The sequence below is a fragment of the Polypterus senegalus genome, chromosome 1, assembly GCF_016835505.1.
Source record: "Polypterus senegalus isolate Bchr_013 chromosome 1, ASM1683550v1, whole genome shotgun sequence".
Lineage (NCBI taxonomy): Eukaryota > Metazoa > Chordata > Cladistia > Polypteriformes > Polypteridae > Polypterus > Polypterus senegalus.
Window position 1 is genome coordinate 65,129,227 of NC_053154.1, and position 14,555 is coordinate 65,143,781.

The window sequence follows — 14,555 nt, forward strand, 5'->3', positions numbered from 1 at the left end:
TAGGTGATGTACTTCTGCTATGTGAATAACATTGTTTGGTTAAACATGGGGAAAAAAATAAAGAATATGTAGACAATCATTTGTTAACATGGCCCTATATTCAGAATTACAGTTTGTTATGAAGTTTATTCCAAGCAGCCTCACTTATGGAGCCTTCTTAAATGTAGTCAGCCTTGATTTTATTCATCAACTAGATTATTTTTCTCCTTTATAAGATTATGGTGTTTATTGCTATCTAAAACAAAATTTTAAAAAAAGCAACATAAATGTGCACCCTTTATGATGTTATTTTGCACTTTATGTAAAGAAAAAAATAATTTCACTAAAGAAATGATAAGTGCAGTGTCTTTTGAGGAATGTTTATTTATAATTCAGGTCCTATGAATTACTTCCTGACTTGACAGCGTGATTTAACGTGTCTAAATTCTATAGACATATTAAAACTAGCATTCTGTTCAGAGACATTTCCTACCTTTTGGATGTAATAGTAGAAACTAGCTGCTAAGAACCGGACATATTCTTCAGTTAACCTATATTTTTGTATTACAGTTGTGTCTAATAAAGTTTATTAAATATTACATAACTTGGTGTATGTTCTTTTCAAGGATGCACCTAAGTTGTTGTTGTTTTTTTAATACATTTATATTAATAAATAATAAAATTATATAAAATATAAAAAGTTTCAATCTGTTTTTTCTTGCAGGCTGAGCATCCTGGAACATCTTGTAGCATACTTAATGAATTAAAGTTTTAAAATGTCATCAGACGCTAGCCATATGCTGGAGGCTGCCTTGGAACAAATGGATGATATTATTGCAGGTGAGCCTTATTTTTATGTCTTTATAGGTAACCGTTCTTCTGTGAGAAATACCATCATTGTTAAGAATCAGTAAACCTTGGACATCTCACAGAAAAAAATTTGTCTAGATAAATGTTTTCTGTTTATTTCCTGTGAATACTATTAACCTTTTTTTAGTGGTAGCGCTGCTGCCTCGCAGTAAGGAGACCTGGGTTCGCTTCCCGGGTCCTCCCTGCGTGAAGTTTACATGTTCTCCCCATGTCTGCATGGGTTTCCTCCTGGTGCTCTGGTTTCCTCTCACAGTCTAAAGATATGCATGTTAGGTGCATTGGCAATCCTTAATTGTGCTTGGTGTGTGTGTGTGTGTGTGCCCTGCCCAGGGTTTGTTTCCTGCCTTGCTCCCTGTGTTGGCTGGGATTTGCTCCAGCAGACCCCCTTGACCCTGTAGTTAGGATTTAGCAGGTAGGATGATGAATGGATGGATGGATTTTAAGTGTATCAAACCGCCATTTTCGAGTCTCGAAATTGGTGAATTTATTTAGCTGGGATATACTGCACCTTTGCTGATAAAGTCTCCCAAGAAGACACTACATGTAATCTCACAAAGGCTCTAATATAAAAGAGTAACTCTTCAACTGTCTGTCTGAAACTGCAAATTTAAATAATAAACATTGTTAGTCTTGAGCTCATAGTTTTAAGTATTACTGTTAATGACCCATAGCTTCCCACCTCTTGATTCAGCACATAGCCTTAGTGTTTTATTTCTAGTGATACCTCATAATTTTGGTAAGGATACCTGGCAATTATTGCTTTCACATTTCTTATGGTTTAGCCTTTTCCCTTTAGATTTTGATTTTGACTACAACTTCATTGTTTTAGAAACCTATTTTTGCTCTGATTTCTCAACACACCATCTCGTAGTCTGTTTTTAACATCTTTGAGGTGGCTATGCCAGTAAACAACAGAAAAAGAAAAGCAAGCTGAGCAAGTTTGTGCTGCACTCTATCCAAGCTGTTTTGAGTATTTGTGACAGGCATAATTAACATATATATTATTTGCTTTATTATGTCTATACATCTATATTTGTGCATTACCAGTACTTATTATTTCAAATAGATGGCAGGGCTCCATATATAACTTATTTAAAAAAACAAACACTCCTAAAGCAAATACTTTAATCACAAAATAAGTCCTTAAGGTTTCACAACATGCATTCAAAAAGTTTATGCAAATAAATTAATTGTGGCACTTAATTTTGCTATATTCCCAAATTCCTTCTGAGGCACTGTACTTGGAAAACACTTCTGCTTTGTGAATTATTTGTAAATTAACTTTGCTGTTTTATTATCCTTAGTCTTCTTAACAAAATGAAAAATGAAAAACTAACTTTATACAGTACAGTCTTTTATTATTTGATATATATCTGAGCTAATGTCGTAAGCCATCAATTGGTCACTGTTTCTCTATTTTGGTCTTTTCTTTTTTTTGATTGAAGAAATCCAGCACTTTACAAATGGCTCTAGATTAAATAATTAAAATAATTAGTACAGTTTGTGATGATATTCTTCTAGACTGTAAGTCTTTGTGAACTTTGTATTTTGGATTTAACACAGTTTTAAGCAGAAAATCCATGTTTACATTGGGTAACTCATATTGCTCATACCATATGATAAAAGCAGAATGTTTACTTAAATCTGAGCAGTAGGTTTCTTTTTTTAGCATGATTTCTGATAAACCACCATAAGACTTGTCTAGGAAGCAAACCTTGATTAACACTTTGGTATGGTTGCACTACTTCATTGTCACCTTTGTTGTCACATTGTTACTTCTTCAAAAAATTATATTTTTTCACCAACGTTGGTAACATCCTCTGGCCAGACATCATAACAGAAAACAAAAAAGAACTGAATGAAGTTCCACCCCTTTTGAATATCCCTGCACTGCAGTTTCCTGCATAAAATGACCAAATCTCTTTTCATGCTCTGCTAGTGTAAATCAGTGGGACCTTAATCTTAATGGTATGAAACACAGTGTTATGTACACTCCTGCATAAGGTCTGTAGTCTAGTCCAAGTTGTTTTCTCTGATTCAGTGTTCTGGCAGCAAACTGGCATATAAACATTTTGGCATAATTGTGAGATGCATGTAAAAAAACAAAACAAAAGGTACAAATGAAACAAAACCGAAGCCAAATACAGGAATCAATAATCATGGTCTAGAGACAAACAGGGTCAAAACCGAAAGTACACATGACAAAAAAAACACAATGCCACACTTTGAGTTTTGGTATCTGCAGATCCATTAAGGATTTGAACTCATAGACTTCCTTTTATCCAGTTGTGTTGATTTCTTGTGGGTCTCTTTTTTCTTTTTTTATTAATATTATTATTCCTGTCTCTTAGCTTTAAAATAATACATAAAAAACATCAAAAGAAAAATTCTTTTTCTTTGCTGTTTTGTCTATCTTCATTTTTAGTGATTTAACATTGTTAACACCTGTGATTTTTTGTTGTTGTCATTATTATTAATATAATTACCATGATTACTATTAGTACTATTATATTATTCACTATTGGAATTCACATTGTTAGCATTATTATTAAAATAACTATTATTCACAGTATTATTACTTACTTAAGTAATTAAATGTATTGACTGTTTTATATTAGGCAATTTCACAATAATTAATGTAACTATTCCTTATACCAATTAATGATCACTATTGTTTTGGTCATGTTTTCTTAGGATTTCAGAGGACAGGTACTATGAAGAGTTTAAGCTTTGCTTCATTTGGGGAGGCAAGATTGGAGGGAATCTTAGTTTTGCTGGGAGGCAAGACTGGGGTGTGTGTGGGGTGTAGGAAGGGGAAGGGAGAGACAATAAGTTGTATGTAGTGCCTTCAATGCCCATACTAGAAACATAATTGTTCAGTTAGCTGAATATTACAGTTGACGAAGAGATGAGACATTCATAAATGTAAAATCGCTCAACCTTTGGGCTCTTTCACCAAACTAAAACCAGAATCAAAAATCATAGTTAAAAATGTTCAAAGCTAAATTTCAGAACCAGAAAGACCTAAAAAATAAAATCATTTAAAAAGGATGAAAGTCAGAAAGGGTTTTGTATCCATGAACTTGATAAAACTTGGCCGCTAAATCTGACCCTTAAATCCCTGACTTAATGAGTTGACTTAATGAATGACTTAATCAAGGTCACAATGTCTTTGGACACTCTCCCATCAACCAAAGAATGCATCATAATAAGGGGATTCGCAAAATGGTGGTGCTCAAGAGAAGTATAATTATGGCAAAATTATGGCAGAATGTTCCAGAATTATTTATAGGAACAAAGGTCTGCATAATTAAAAAAAAACTGACACTGCAATTAGATTCTAAGATTAGATAAACAACCATAATGAGCGCAAAAACATAATGGTATATTAAATGAAAACATGGTAAAAATTAATAACAAAATCCAAATTCATAACAAGAATGTTGACTGTTCATTTAATTTAGTCAGTTGGAATGTTAAAGGTCTCAACCATGACCGTAAAAGAGGAACATGTTTGCTTCTGTTTTGAATTTCCCCCAGTGATTAACACTAGAATTACCAGAGCCTATGAAAAAACTCATAGATCCGGCCCAACTCCGTTTGCACCTCTCCATCAGCGACCTTTGTACTGTAAATGTGCCGATACAGACAAGCAGCAAGCAGCCAGCTATTCCATCCCCCCACCGACTTAGAACGTGCACGAACTTCTCCTAGCTCATACCTTGATTGATTATCTGGGAGTGAAGTGGAGTTTTAGAGTGGAAATAATAGGATCATTATTTGGAACACATGCATTTGATGTGTGTTCTGTTTCTACAATAATCTTTGTAAACACATTTTTAAAACAGAAACGTTTTCATATTTTAGTAGTAAATGACAAAATGTAGGCATAAACTGTATAATGTATAAAGCCTGAAGTCCAAAGATCAAATAAACACTTTCACAAAAGGCTCAAGGAAAAGACAACAGCTTTCGTGGCATAGTGGTGTAAGATTTGCTGACTTATAATCAAGAGTCCACCGGTTCGATCCCCATTGTCTCCTATATTTGCCATTTTTAGTAGTGAGCTGCTCTTATTGTTAATATTATACAGTACACACATACACTTGGTTTGCGTCTGTAACGAACTATGTTAAAGTTACCTTTTTTTTTTTTTTTCACTTTTATTCTCAGTAAATCACAATCATGATACATACTACTGCCAAAACACACCCAGGGATTTGACGCTGTTAGTTTTTATTTGAAACTGGGAATAACAGGAGATGTGAGTGGTGCTTTGAGACAATGGAACTGGACATTCTCTTATCTGGAGGGATAAAAGCTGACACACAGACGCTGGCGAATCTGCCTTCTTCGTATCTCACCGTCACTTGATTTTTTTTTTATTCAGTTTTATTGAGTGTTCCTGCTCACGCTAAATTAGTATGCACCTTATGGTCTATGATGTCAAAAAAAAAACACAAAAAAACAGAGACATAGGTATATATGATATTTGGAATTATTCATTTTATGACCTGTATAGTACATTTCGGAAAACTTTGTGGCACAGATGCAACATTAGTCATATTCATTCACATAACATCTGGAGGTTTGTAATCAGTGTGAGAGTCAGATCAGGAGCTTATTCAATTTGCTGGCGGTGATCAACGCACATGTACACACAGGAAAGTAAACTGAGTCAGTGTCACCCCACCCCTCCTGATCTGAATCAAAGTAACAGCGCCAGCATAAATCTTTGCCCGATCTGATGCTGTTCGTTTTCAAATAATATTGTATTAGTGCAATGATGTTTTCACATATATTGCCTCTTTTTTTTTCAGGTGTGTAATAGAAACACAGCATAGAGAGAAATGTGTACATTGTAACAGGTACACACGTAGTAAATGTAGGAAGGACGATCCTTGCGTGTGTGTGAACTGTTAACATTTGAATCTGATGATTGCATATAGCGCTGAACTTACTGCTTTGTACTATTCTTTCCTCTGCATGTCCTGGAGTACAAAAGAAACAGCATACAGCAACATGTGGGGACTGGCAAAATCGGGAAAAAATACATGTGGTCACTGATTACAAACTGCAAGATGTTATGCAAATGAATATGAATAATGTTGCATCCGTGCCACACAGTTTTCTGAAAAGTACTATACAGGTCATAAAACGAATAATTACATATATCATATATACCTGTGTTTCTGTTTTTTTTGGTTTTTTTTTGACATCATAGACCATAAGGTGCATACTAATTCAGCATGAGCAGGAACACTCAATAAAACTGGATAATCAAGTGATGGTGAGATACGAAGAAGGCAGATTCGCCAGCGTCTGTGTGTCAGCTTTTATCCCTCCAGATGAGAGAATGTCCAGTTCCATTGTCTCAAAACACCACTCACATCTCCTGTTATTCCTAGTTTCAAATAAAAACTAACAGCATCAGATCCCTCAGTAGTATGTATCGTGATCGTGATTTGGAGAGAATAAAAATGGAAAAAGGTGACTTTTAAAAGTCCTATAAATGTACACCGTGTGTTACAGATGCAAACCAAGTGTATGTGTGCACTGTATAATATTAACAATAAGAGCAGCTCACTACTGAAAACAGCAAACACAGGAGACAGTGGGAATCAAACCTGTGCCCCCTTGAGTACAAGTCAGCAAATCTTACTGCTACGCCACGGAAGCTGTTGTCTTTTCCTTGAACTTTTTGTGAAAGTGTTTATTTGATCTTTGGACTTCAGGCTTCATAGATTATGCAGTTTATGCCTACATGTTGTCATTTACTAATAAAATATGAAAAACGTTTCTGTTTTAAAAATGTGTTTGCACAGATTATTGTAGAAACGGAACACACATGAAATGTGTGTGTTCCAAATAGCGATCTATTATTTCCACTCTAAAACTCCACTTCACTCTCAGATAATCAATCAAGGCATGATAGCTGGCTGCTTGTCTTTATTGGTACATTTACAGGACAAAGGACGCTGGCGGAGAGGTGTGAATGGATTTAAGGAGGGCAGGATCTACGAGTTTTTTTGTAGGCTCTGGTAATTCTAGTGTTAATAAGGTTTATCAAATCTAAGAAACTATTTCATTCCATATGAAAAGAAGAAATCAAAAGAAACTAAAATAGATCTGGTCAACATTATGTGCATTGAACCCAGGCAATAAAAAATGTAGGACTAAAGATCTTGTGAGTATTCTTTATATAAGCTTGCATAAGATCTTGAAATCAAAATATGTTAATTGTATATTACGCCTTCTTTTATATTTGGTCAATTATGGTGGCCACAACATAACACAAAGCTGCTGCAATAACGTTAGACTATTTCTTTGTTGATAACAAATTTTTACACCCTTTAAATCTTGTAAATTATATGCAGTCATTATCTAGGGCCATGCTCCAGTTATTGTGGAATTCAAATGTCTAGGCTCTGAGAAGATTTTAGCTCAACAGATAGAAAAATAGGAATTGTACCCTTATTAACATACGTCAGTTAAAATTTTTATCTGCTCTATAATATTTTTCAGTTGCCAAATACTAAAGAAATAATGGTCCAGCCCTTGAAACCTTGAACTGAGTTAAAGTGGGTGGATGGATGTATTGGTGGATTACCAAACCAAGTACTGTTTTAATGTCAATTAATTTGCACTAACATTCAAAAGCAATTTATTCAATGTAACTACTTCTCTAAGTTTAGGTGCCTATCCAGTTGCACTATGACATACAGTATGTTGTCAGTATCTTCCTTAACTATAACAGAACCAAGTGAAATAAAGAAATGGTAGTCTCAAGAATGCCTTAAATAGTTAATTTAAAGCATCATAATGTAAAACAGGCTATAATACATTTTAAACATACTCTTTAGGAAGAAGTTGGTGGCTTGGAAAGGAAACACTGAATTTTTTTATGTTAGGGTGAATATAAATATTTTGGTCATGGAAGCTTAAAGAGTATAGAAAAACTTTACTCTGTTCTTGGCTTTGGGTTATGGAAACATTGCCAGCTGTTTAAAACCACAATTGAATTAAAATAGATTAAGTCACTTAAATGCATTCAACATTACAACATTACATTTAAATAATTGAGATAGATTTGGGTTTTGTACACGATTGTATGATATGGTACACTATTGCACTGTTTATTATTAAAATGATTAGTAAGGTGTTGAACTGTTTTGTGAACTGTTTCTTTGTTCTTGCCATGTGCCTGATGCTGTTGATATATCCTCTGCCCCCAACAACTGAATGAACCCAGTTGAAGAATGTTTTGGCATGGAATGTCCACTTTATTTTAGCTTTTGGCACACTCATAGAATTGTGTAGACATTTGCATACATGAACAAACATGTAAGATGAGCTATTCAAGCAGTGATACTCTTACCACCATGAGAAAATGAAGAATGCAATAGTAATAGTAATATAGTAATACAGTAGTAATATGGGAGAAAAGGAAAATCATAAAATCAAAAATTCCCCTAACACTCGACCCTGACACAAGTAGTAGTATGTATCTGTGCACAATTTTTCAAAGAAATTTTTCTTGAGGAACCAATTCACATCATACTTTGACCATGATCCTCCCGGTAATGTCAAAGTATAGAAAAGAAAACAGTAAGTCTGCCTTCAACCAAAAACTTTCAAAGGAGACCAGTTGGAAGATCTTGCATTATTCAGAGATGTCCTAAGGGTATATATTTGCAAACATATTAACTTTAAGAAAGTAGGTAGTTATGTCAGAAAAGGTGTTATAGATACTGTTGGAAGTGAAAGTGGACCATAAAAGGCATAGAAACAGAAGCATCAGTATGCAATATTTATATTTTGATATGTTGGCTTAAAGGCCTGAGCAATTTTTGAGGATCAGGAGCTTATTTATTTTTGTTGTCCATTAACAAGAGAATGGCATGGTCGGAGACCACAGTGAATTCTCAGCACCAAATTTAATATTATGTCCAGTTAAGCCCTTATAACATATCATATCCCAAGCACAGATAAATGGGGAGGGTTACGCCAGGAAGGGCATCCGGTGTAAAATTTTGCCAAATCAATATGCAGACAACAATACAAATTTCCATACCGGATCAGTTGAGCTCCGAGTTAACAATGATTGCCACCAGTACTGTTAGTCAGCAGGGTGCTGGCTGAAGTTGGGTTACTGTTGGCCGAAGAAGAAGGAGAGGAAGAGAGAGGAGACGTATCTGGAGGCAGGAGGAGAGGAGGAAGTTAAAGAGAGTGGAACTGAGGGTAGGAACTTTGAATGTTGGCAGTATGACTGGTAAGGGGAGAGAGTTAGCCAATATGATAGAGAGAAGGAAGGTTGATATACTGTGCGTGCAAGAGACTAAATGGAAGGGGAGTAAGGCCAGGTGGATCGGAGGTAGATTCAAATTTGTCTATCATGGTGGAGTAGGGGGTTACTCTGAATGAACAGTATGTCAAGAGTGTTTTGAAGGTGAAAAGAGTGTCAGACAGAGTAATGATTATGAAGCTGGAAATTGGAGATGTGATGATGAATGTTGTTAGTGCGTATGCCCTGTAAGTTGGGTGTGCAATGGATGAGAAAGAAGATTTTTGGAGTGAGTTGGATGAAGTGATGAACAGTGTACCCAAGGGACAGAAAGTGGTGATTGGAGCGGATTTCAATGGACATGTTGGTGAAGGGAACAGAGGAAACAAGGAGGTGATGGGTAGGTATGGTGTCAAGAAGAGGAATGAAGAAGGTTAGAGGATAGAGGATTTTGCCAAAAGGATGGGCATGGCTGTGGTGAATATGTATTTTAAGAAGAGGGAGGAACATAGTGTGACATACAAGAGTAGTAGTGAAGAATTACCAGACAGATGGGAAACTACAGCAGAAGTAGTAAGGGTGACAGCAAGAAGGGTGCTTGGCGTGACATCTGGACAGAGGAAGGATGAAAAGGAAACCTGCGGGTGGAATAGGGAAGTACAAAAGAGTATACAGAGGAAGAGGATGGCAATGAAGAAATGGAATAGACCGAGAGATGCAGAAAGTAGACAAGAGTACAAGGAGATAAGGCGCAAAGTGAAGAGAGAGGTGGTGAAGGTTAAAAAAAAGGCATATGATGAGTTGTATGAGAGTTTGGAGGCTAAGGAGGGAGAAAAGGACCTGTACTGATTGGCTAAACAGAGGGACTGAGCTGGGAAAGATGTGCAGCAGGTTAGGGTAAGAAAGGATAAAAATGGAAACGTGCTCACAAACGAGGAGAGTGTGTTGAACAGATGGAAAGAGTACTTTGAGAAGCTTATGAATGAAGAGAACGAGAGAGAGAAGAGGTTGGATGATGTGGAGATAGTGAATCAGGAAGTGCAACGGATTAGCAAGGAGGAAGTAAGGACAGCTATGAAGAGGATGAAGAATGGAAAAGCCGTTGGTCCAGATAACATACCTGTGGAAGCATGGAGGTGTTTAGGAGAGATGGCAGTGGAGTTTTTAACCAGATTGTTTAATGGAATCTTGGAAAGTGAGAGGATGCCTGAGGAGTGGAGAAGAAGTGTACTGGTGGCGATATTTAAGAATAAGGGGGATGTGCAGGACTGTAGTAACTACAGGGGGATAAAATTGATGAGCCACAGCATGAAGTTATGGGAAAGAGTAGTGGAAGCTAGGTTAAGAAGTGAGGTGATGATTAGTAAGCAGCAGTATGGTTTCATGCCAAGAAAGAGCACCACAGATGCGATGTTTGCTCTGAGGGTGTTGATGGAGAAGCATAGAGAAGGCCAAAAGAAGTTGCATTGCATCTTTGAGGACCTGGAGAAAGCATATGACAGGGTGCCTAGAGAGGAGGTATGGTATTGTATGAGGAAGTCAGGAGTGGCAAAGAAGTATGTAAGAGTTGTACAGGATATGTACAAGGTGAGGTCTGCAGTAGAAGTGACGGATGCATTCAAGGTGGAGGTGGGATTACATCAGGGATCAGCTCTGAGCCCGTTCTTATTTGCATTGGTGATGGACAGGTTGACAGACGAGATTAGACAGGAGTCCCATAGGACTATGATGTTTGCTGATGACACTGTGATCTGTAGCGATAGTAGGGAGCAGGTTGAGGTTGTGTAAATAAGAGGGAGGTCAGTGGAATGGTGAGGATGCAAGGAGTAGAGTTAGCTAAGATGGATGAGTTTAAATATTTGGGATCAACAGTACACAGTAATGGGGATTGTAGAAGAGAAGTGAAGAAGAGAGTGAAGGCAGGGTGGAATGGGTGGAGAAGAGTGCCAGGAGTGATTTGTGACAGACGGATATCAGCAAGAGTGAAAGGGAAGGTCCACAGAATGGTAGTGAGACCAGCTTTGTTATATGGGTTGGAGACGGTGGCACTGACCAGAAAGCATGAGACAGAGTTGGAGGTTGCAGAGTTATAGATGCTAAGATTTGCATTGGGTGTGATAAGGATGAATAGGATTAGAAATGAGAACATTAGAGGGTCAGCTCAAGTTGGACGGTTAGGAGACAAAGTCAGAGAGGCAAGATTGCATTGGTTTGGACATGTGCAGAGGAGAGATGCTGAGTATATTGGGGGAAGGATCCTAAGAATAGAGCTGTCAGACAAGACAAAAAGAGGAAGGCCTAAGAGAAGGTTTATGGATGTGGTGAGGGAGGACATGCAGGTGATGGGTGTGACAGAACAAGATCCAGAGGACAGAAAGATATAGAAGAAGATGATCCGCTGTGGCGACCCCTAACAGGAGCAGCCAGAAGAAGAAGAAGCATATCACTATTTCTAATAAACAACATCTTGGTATAAATAACTTTCCAGAACTCTTTCTGGACAAACTCTGTTAGCACTGCTTCCAGTCTTGTCATGAATGAATCCATATGGAGGACAAATTAGAACACTGTGTTGGGTGTTTTTGACAGTGGAGAAGAGTATAATGTTATTATAAGGTCTAAGAACACAGAATTTTCTTCAGCAAATAATTGTTTCAGTGATGTTATCTTCCCTTTCTGATAATATATGCAGTATATCAATATATATCAGAGGAGATGGCTACAAAAAGTTGTCCTGTGCTGGGCTAAAGAAATGAAAGGAAAAATCTAAAGACTGCATTGACTGTGTATTTCTTTAAGGGCTTCTCATCAGGTCAGGGTGAGTATTCAAACATAATGGGATTAATCAAAAATGTGTGGGTGATGGTGTGCGCTATGATCACAATCCACAAATTTCTTAATAAGAAGCCCTGCCTTACTAGTGACATCAGACATTTACTGAAGTTACTTATGGAGCAATGCATATCAAAATGGTGAAAAGGAAACATAAAAAGAAAGGCATATAGACCTTTACAAAAAAGCAGTAAAGTGGCTATGCATCAGTATGTTTCAGTAAACTAAAGATTGAAAGTAACAGTTGCAATAATTACAAACTACAGAGTAAAGACTAATCCAATCTCATATATTTTCTCTCCTTAACACTAGAATTACCAAAGCCTACAAAAAATTTTTAAATCCGGACCACCTTAAATCCCTTCGCACCACTCCTTCAGCGTCTTTTGTCTTGTAAATGTGGAGATCAAGACAAGCAGCCTACTATAAATTTGTCATATTTTAGTAATAAATGACAAAATGTTGACATAAACTGTATAATGTATGAAGCCTAAAGTCAAAAGATTAAATGAACACTTTCACAAAAGGGACAAGGATGATAAACAGCTTCCGTGGCATAGTGGTAAGAACTGCTGACTTGTAATCAGCAGTCCCCTGGTTTGATCCTGATTGCCTTGTATATTTGCCATTTTGAGTAGTGAGCTGCTCTTATTGTTATATTATACAATAAAAACATACATTTGATTTGCATCTGAGACAGCCGGTGTAAATTTGTAGTATTTGTAAAAGTTAGTGTTTTTTTTTTTCACTTTTATTCTTTTAGTCACAATCACGATACATACTACCCATACCCCCCTTCCCTCCCAGAAATCTGACGCTGTTGGTTTTTATGGGGAAAATGGGGAATAACTGAAGATGTGAGTGGTTTGAGACAATGGAACTGGAAATTCTCTGATCTGGATGGATAAAAGCTGACACACAAACGCTAGTGAATCTGCCTTCTTGGTATCTCATTGTCACTTGAATTTTTTTTTTATTCAGTTTTATTTAGTGTTCCTGCTCATGCTGAATTAATATGTCCATGATATCAAAGCTGCACTTGCAAAAAACAGAGACATAGGTATAGAGAGAGTTGAACTCAGATGATGACGAGGATTCTACATAGGAGAAAGAATGCACGTCTCACTTTTGCCGTCGCTGTACTTTGTATATAAAAGGCAGATCAAGTGTTATTTACCCTGATTTATTTACTTACTTCCTACAGCATAAAGTCACAAGTAGACTGCAGAGCTTCCTGTGTTTGATCGACATGAGCATGTTCAAAAAAAAACATGTATAATGCCACGTTCATGCTGACACTTCATTTTGCAAACAATGGCACAAGAATGTAGTCAGACTTCTTTTTTGGGGACATACACCGTCTAGATCTAAACACTAGTGTGGAGATCGCCCGCATACTGAAGAGTCTATAGCTGCAGGTGGAAGCTGCAGTCGCTGTACTTTGTATATAAAAGCCAGATTGAATGTTATTTACCTATTTACCTTGATTTATTTATTTACTTCCTACAACATAAAGTCACAAGTAGACTGCAGAGCTTCCCGTGTACATATGCAAAGTACAGCGATGGCAAAAGTGGGACGTGAATTCTTTCTCCTGTGTAGAATCCTCATCATCATCTGAGTTCACCTCTGTTATAGCACGTCTTTATGGGAAAACAGCAGTTTCACATCGGGGGGAGCGTGAACGTGACTGGGAGAATAAAACTGAATCAAAAAAAAAAAAAACAAAGCAAACCATTACAAGTGCCATAAATTTACAGCGGCTGTTATCACCGTTGCGCCACCAAAGCAGTCATATTAAAGACGTGTCAATGTCGCACCCTATCGCGGGTTCTTTTTCTGCAGTTATATTCTTGAGTAAAAGTGTACTTGTTTTGTTATACTTGTACCTTTTTTAAAAGTGTTTATTTGATATTTGGACTTCAGGCTTCACACATAATACGTTTCATGTCTACATTTTGTCAATTATTATTAAAACACGGAAAGGTTTTTGTTTTAACGATGTGTTTACATATATTTTTGTAGATAAGGAACGCACATGAAATGCATGTGTTTCAAATAACGATATAGTTTTTACTTTATACAACTCTAAGCAACTGACACGCAGGTAAACAGACTTGAGTTGAGAAAACTTTGTGCGGCGGTGGGGGGATGTGATAGCAGGTTGCTTATTGCTTATTGACATATTTACAAGACAAAAGACGCTGATGGAGTGGTGTGAAGAGATTTAAGGTGGGACAGATTTACGAGTTTTTTTCATAGGCTTTGGTAATTCTACAGTAGTGTTAATAAACTCAGTTTTGTATAGTCCTGCTTCAACTATATTAAAAGGTAGCCTGTCATTTTATTTCCTACAGCACCACACTTTTTTTGTTTCTAGACATGATGTAACAAGGAGTTTTAAACAATTTAATGTCTTAAAGGCTTTTCGGTCCAGTTGGAATTTCAGAATCTGTTTTAAAAACCTGTAATGATCTGTCTTTGGTGATGACTTTAATATTTTGCTGAGAGGGTGAGCAGCTTTAAATTTCTTGGAAGTGATCACCACAGAAGAATTTGAGTATTGTTAAGAAAGCTCAACAGTGTCTCT

At 36.7% G+C, this 14,555-nt stretch overlaps 1 protein-coding gene across 10 annotated transcripts in view; it reads left to right on the forward strand.

Moving 5' to 3' along the window:
• ppfibp2b (PPFIA binding protein 2b) overlaps positions 1–14,555 on the forward strand; it is a 291,180-nt gene that overhangs the window by 82,673 nt on the left and 193,952 nt on the right. For 9 of the 10 annotated variants that reach the window (XM_039749799.1, XM_039749816.1, XM_039749800.1 and 6 more), the window contains exon 2: positions 704–819. In XM_039749799.1, coding sequence (XP_039605733.1) covers positions 756–819 — 64 coding nt within the window. In that variant the 5' untranslated portion in view covers positions 704–755. Of the gene's footprint in view, positions 1–703; positions 820–14,555 lie in introns of those variants that run through there. The other variant, XM_039749846.1, reaches the window with a different exon arrangement.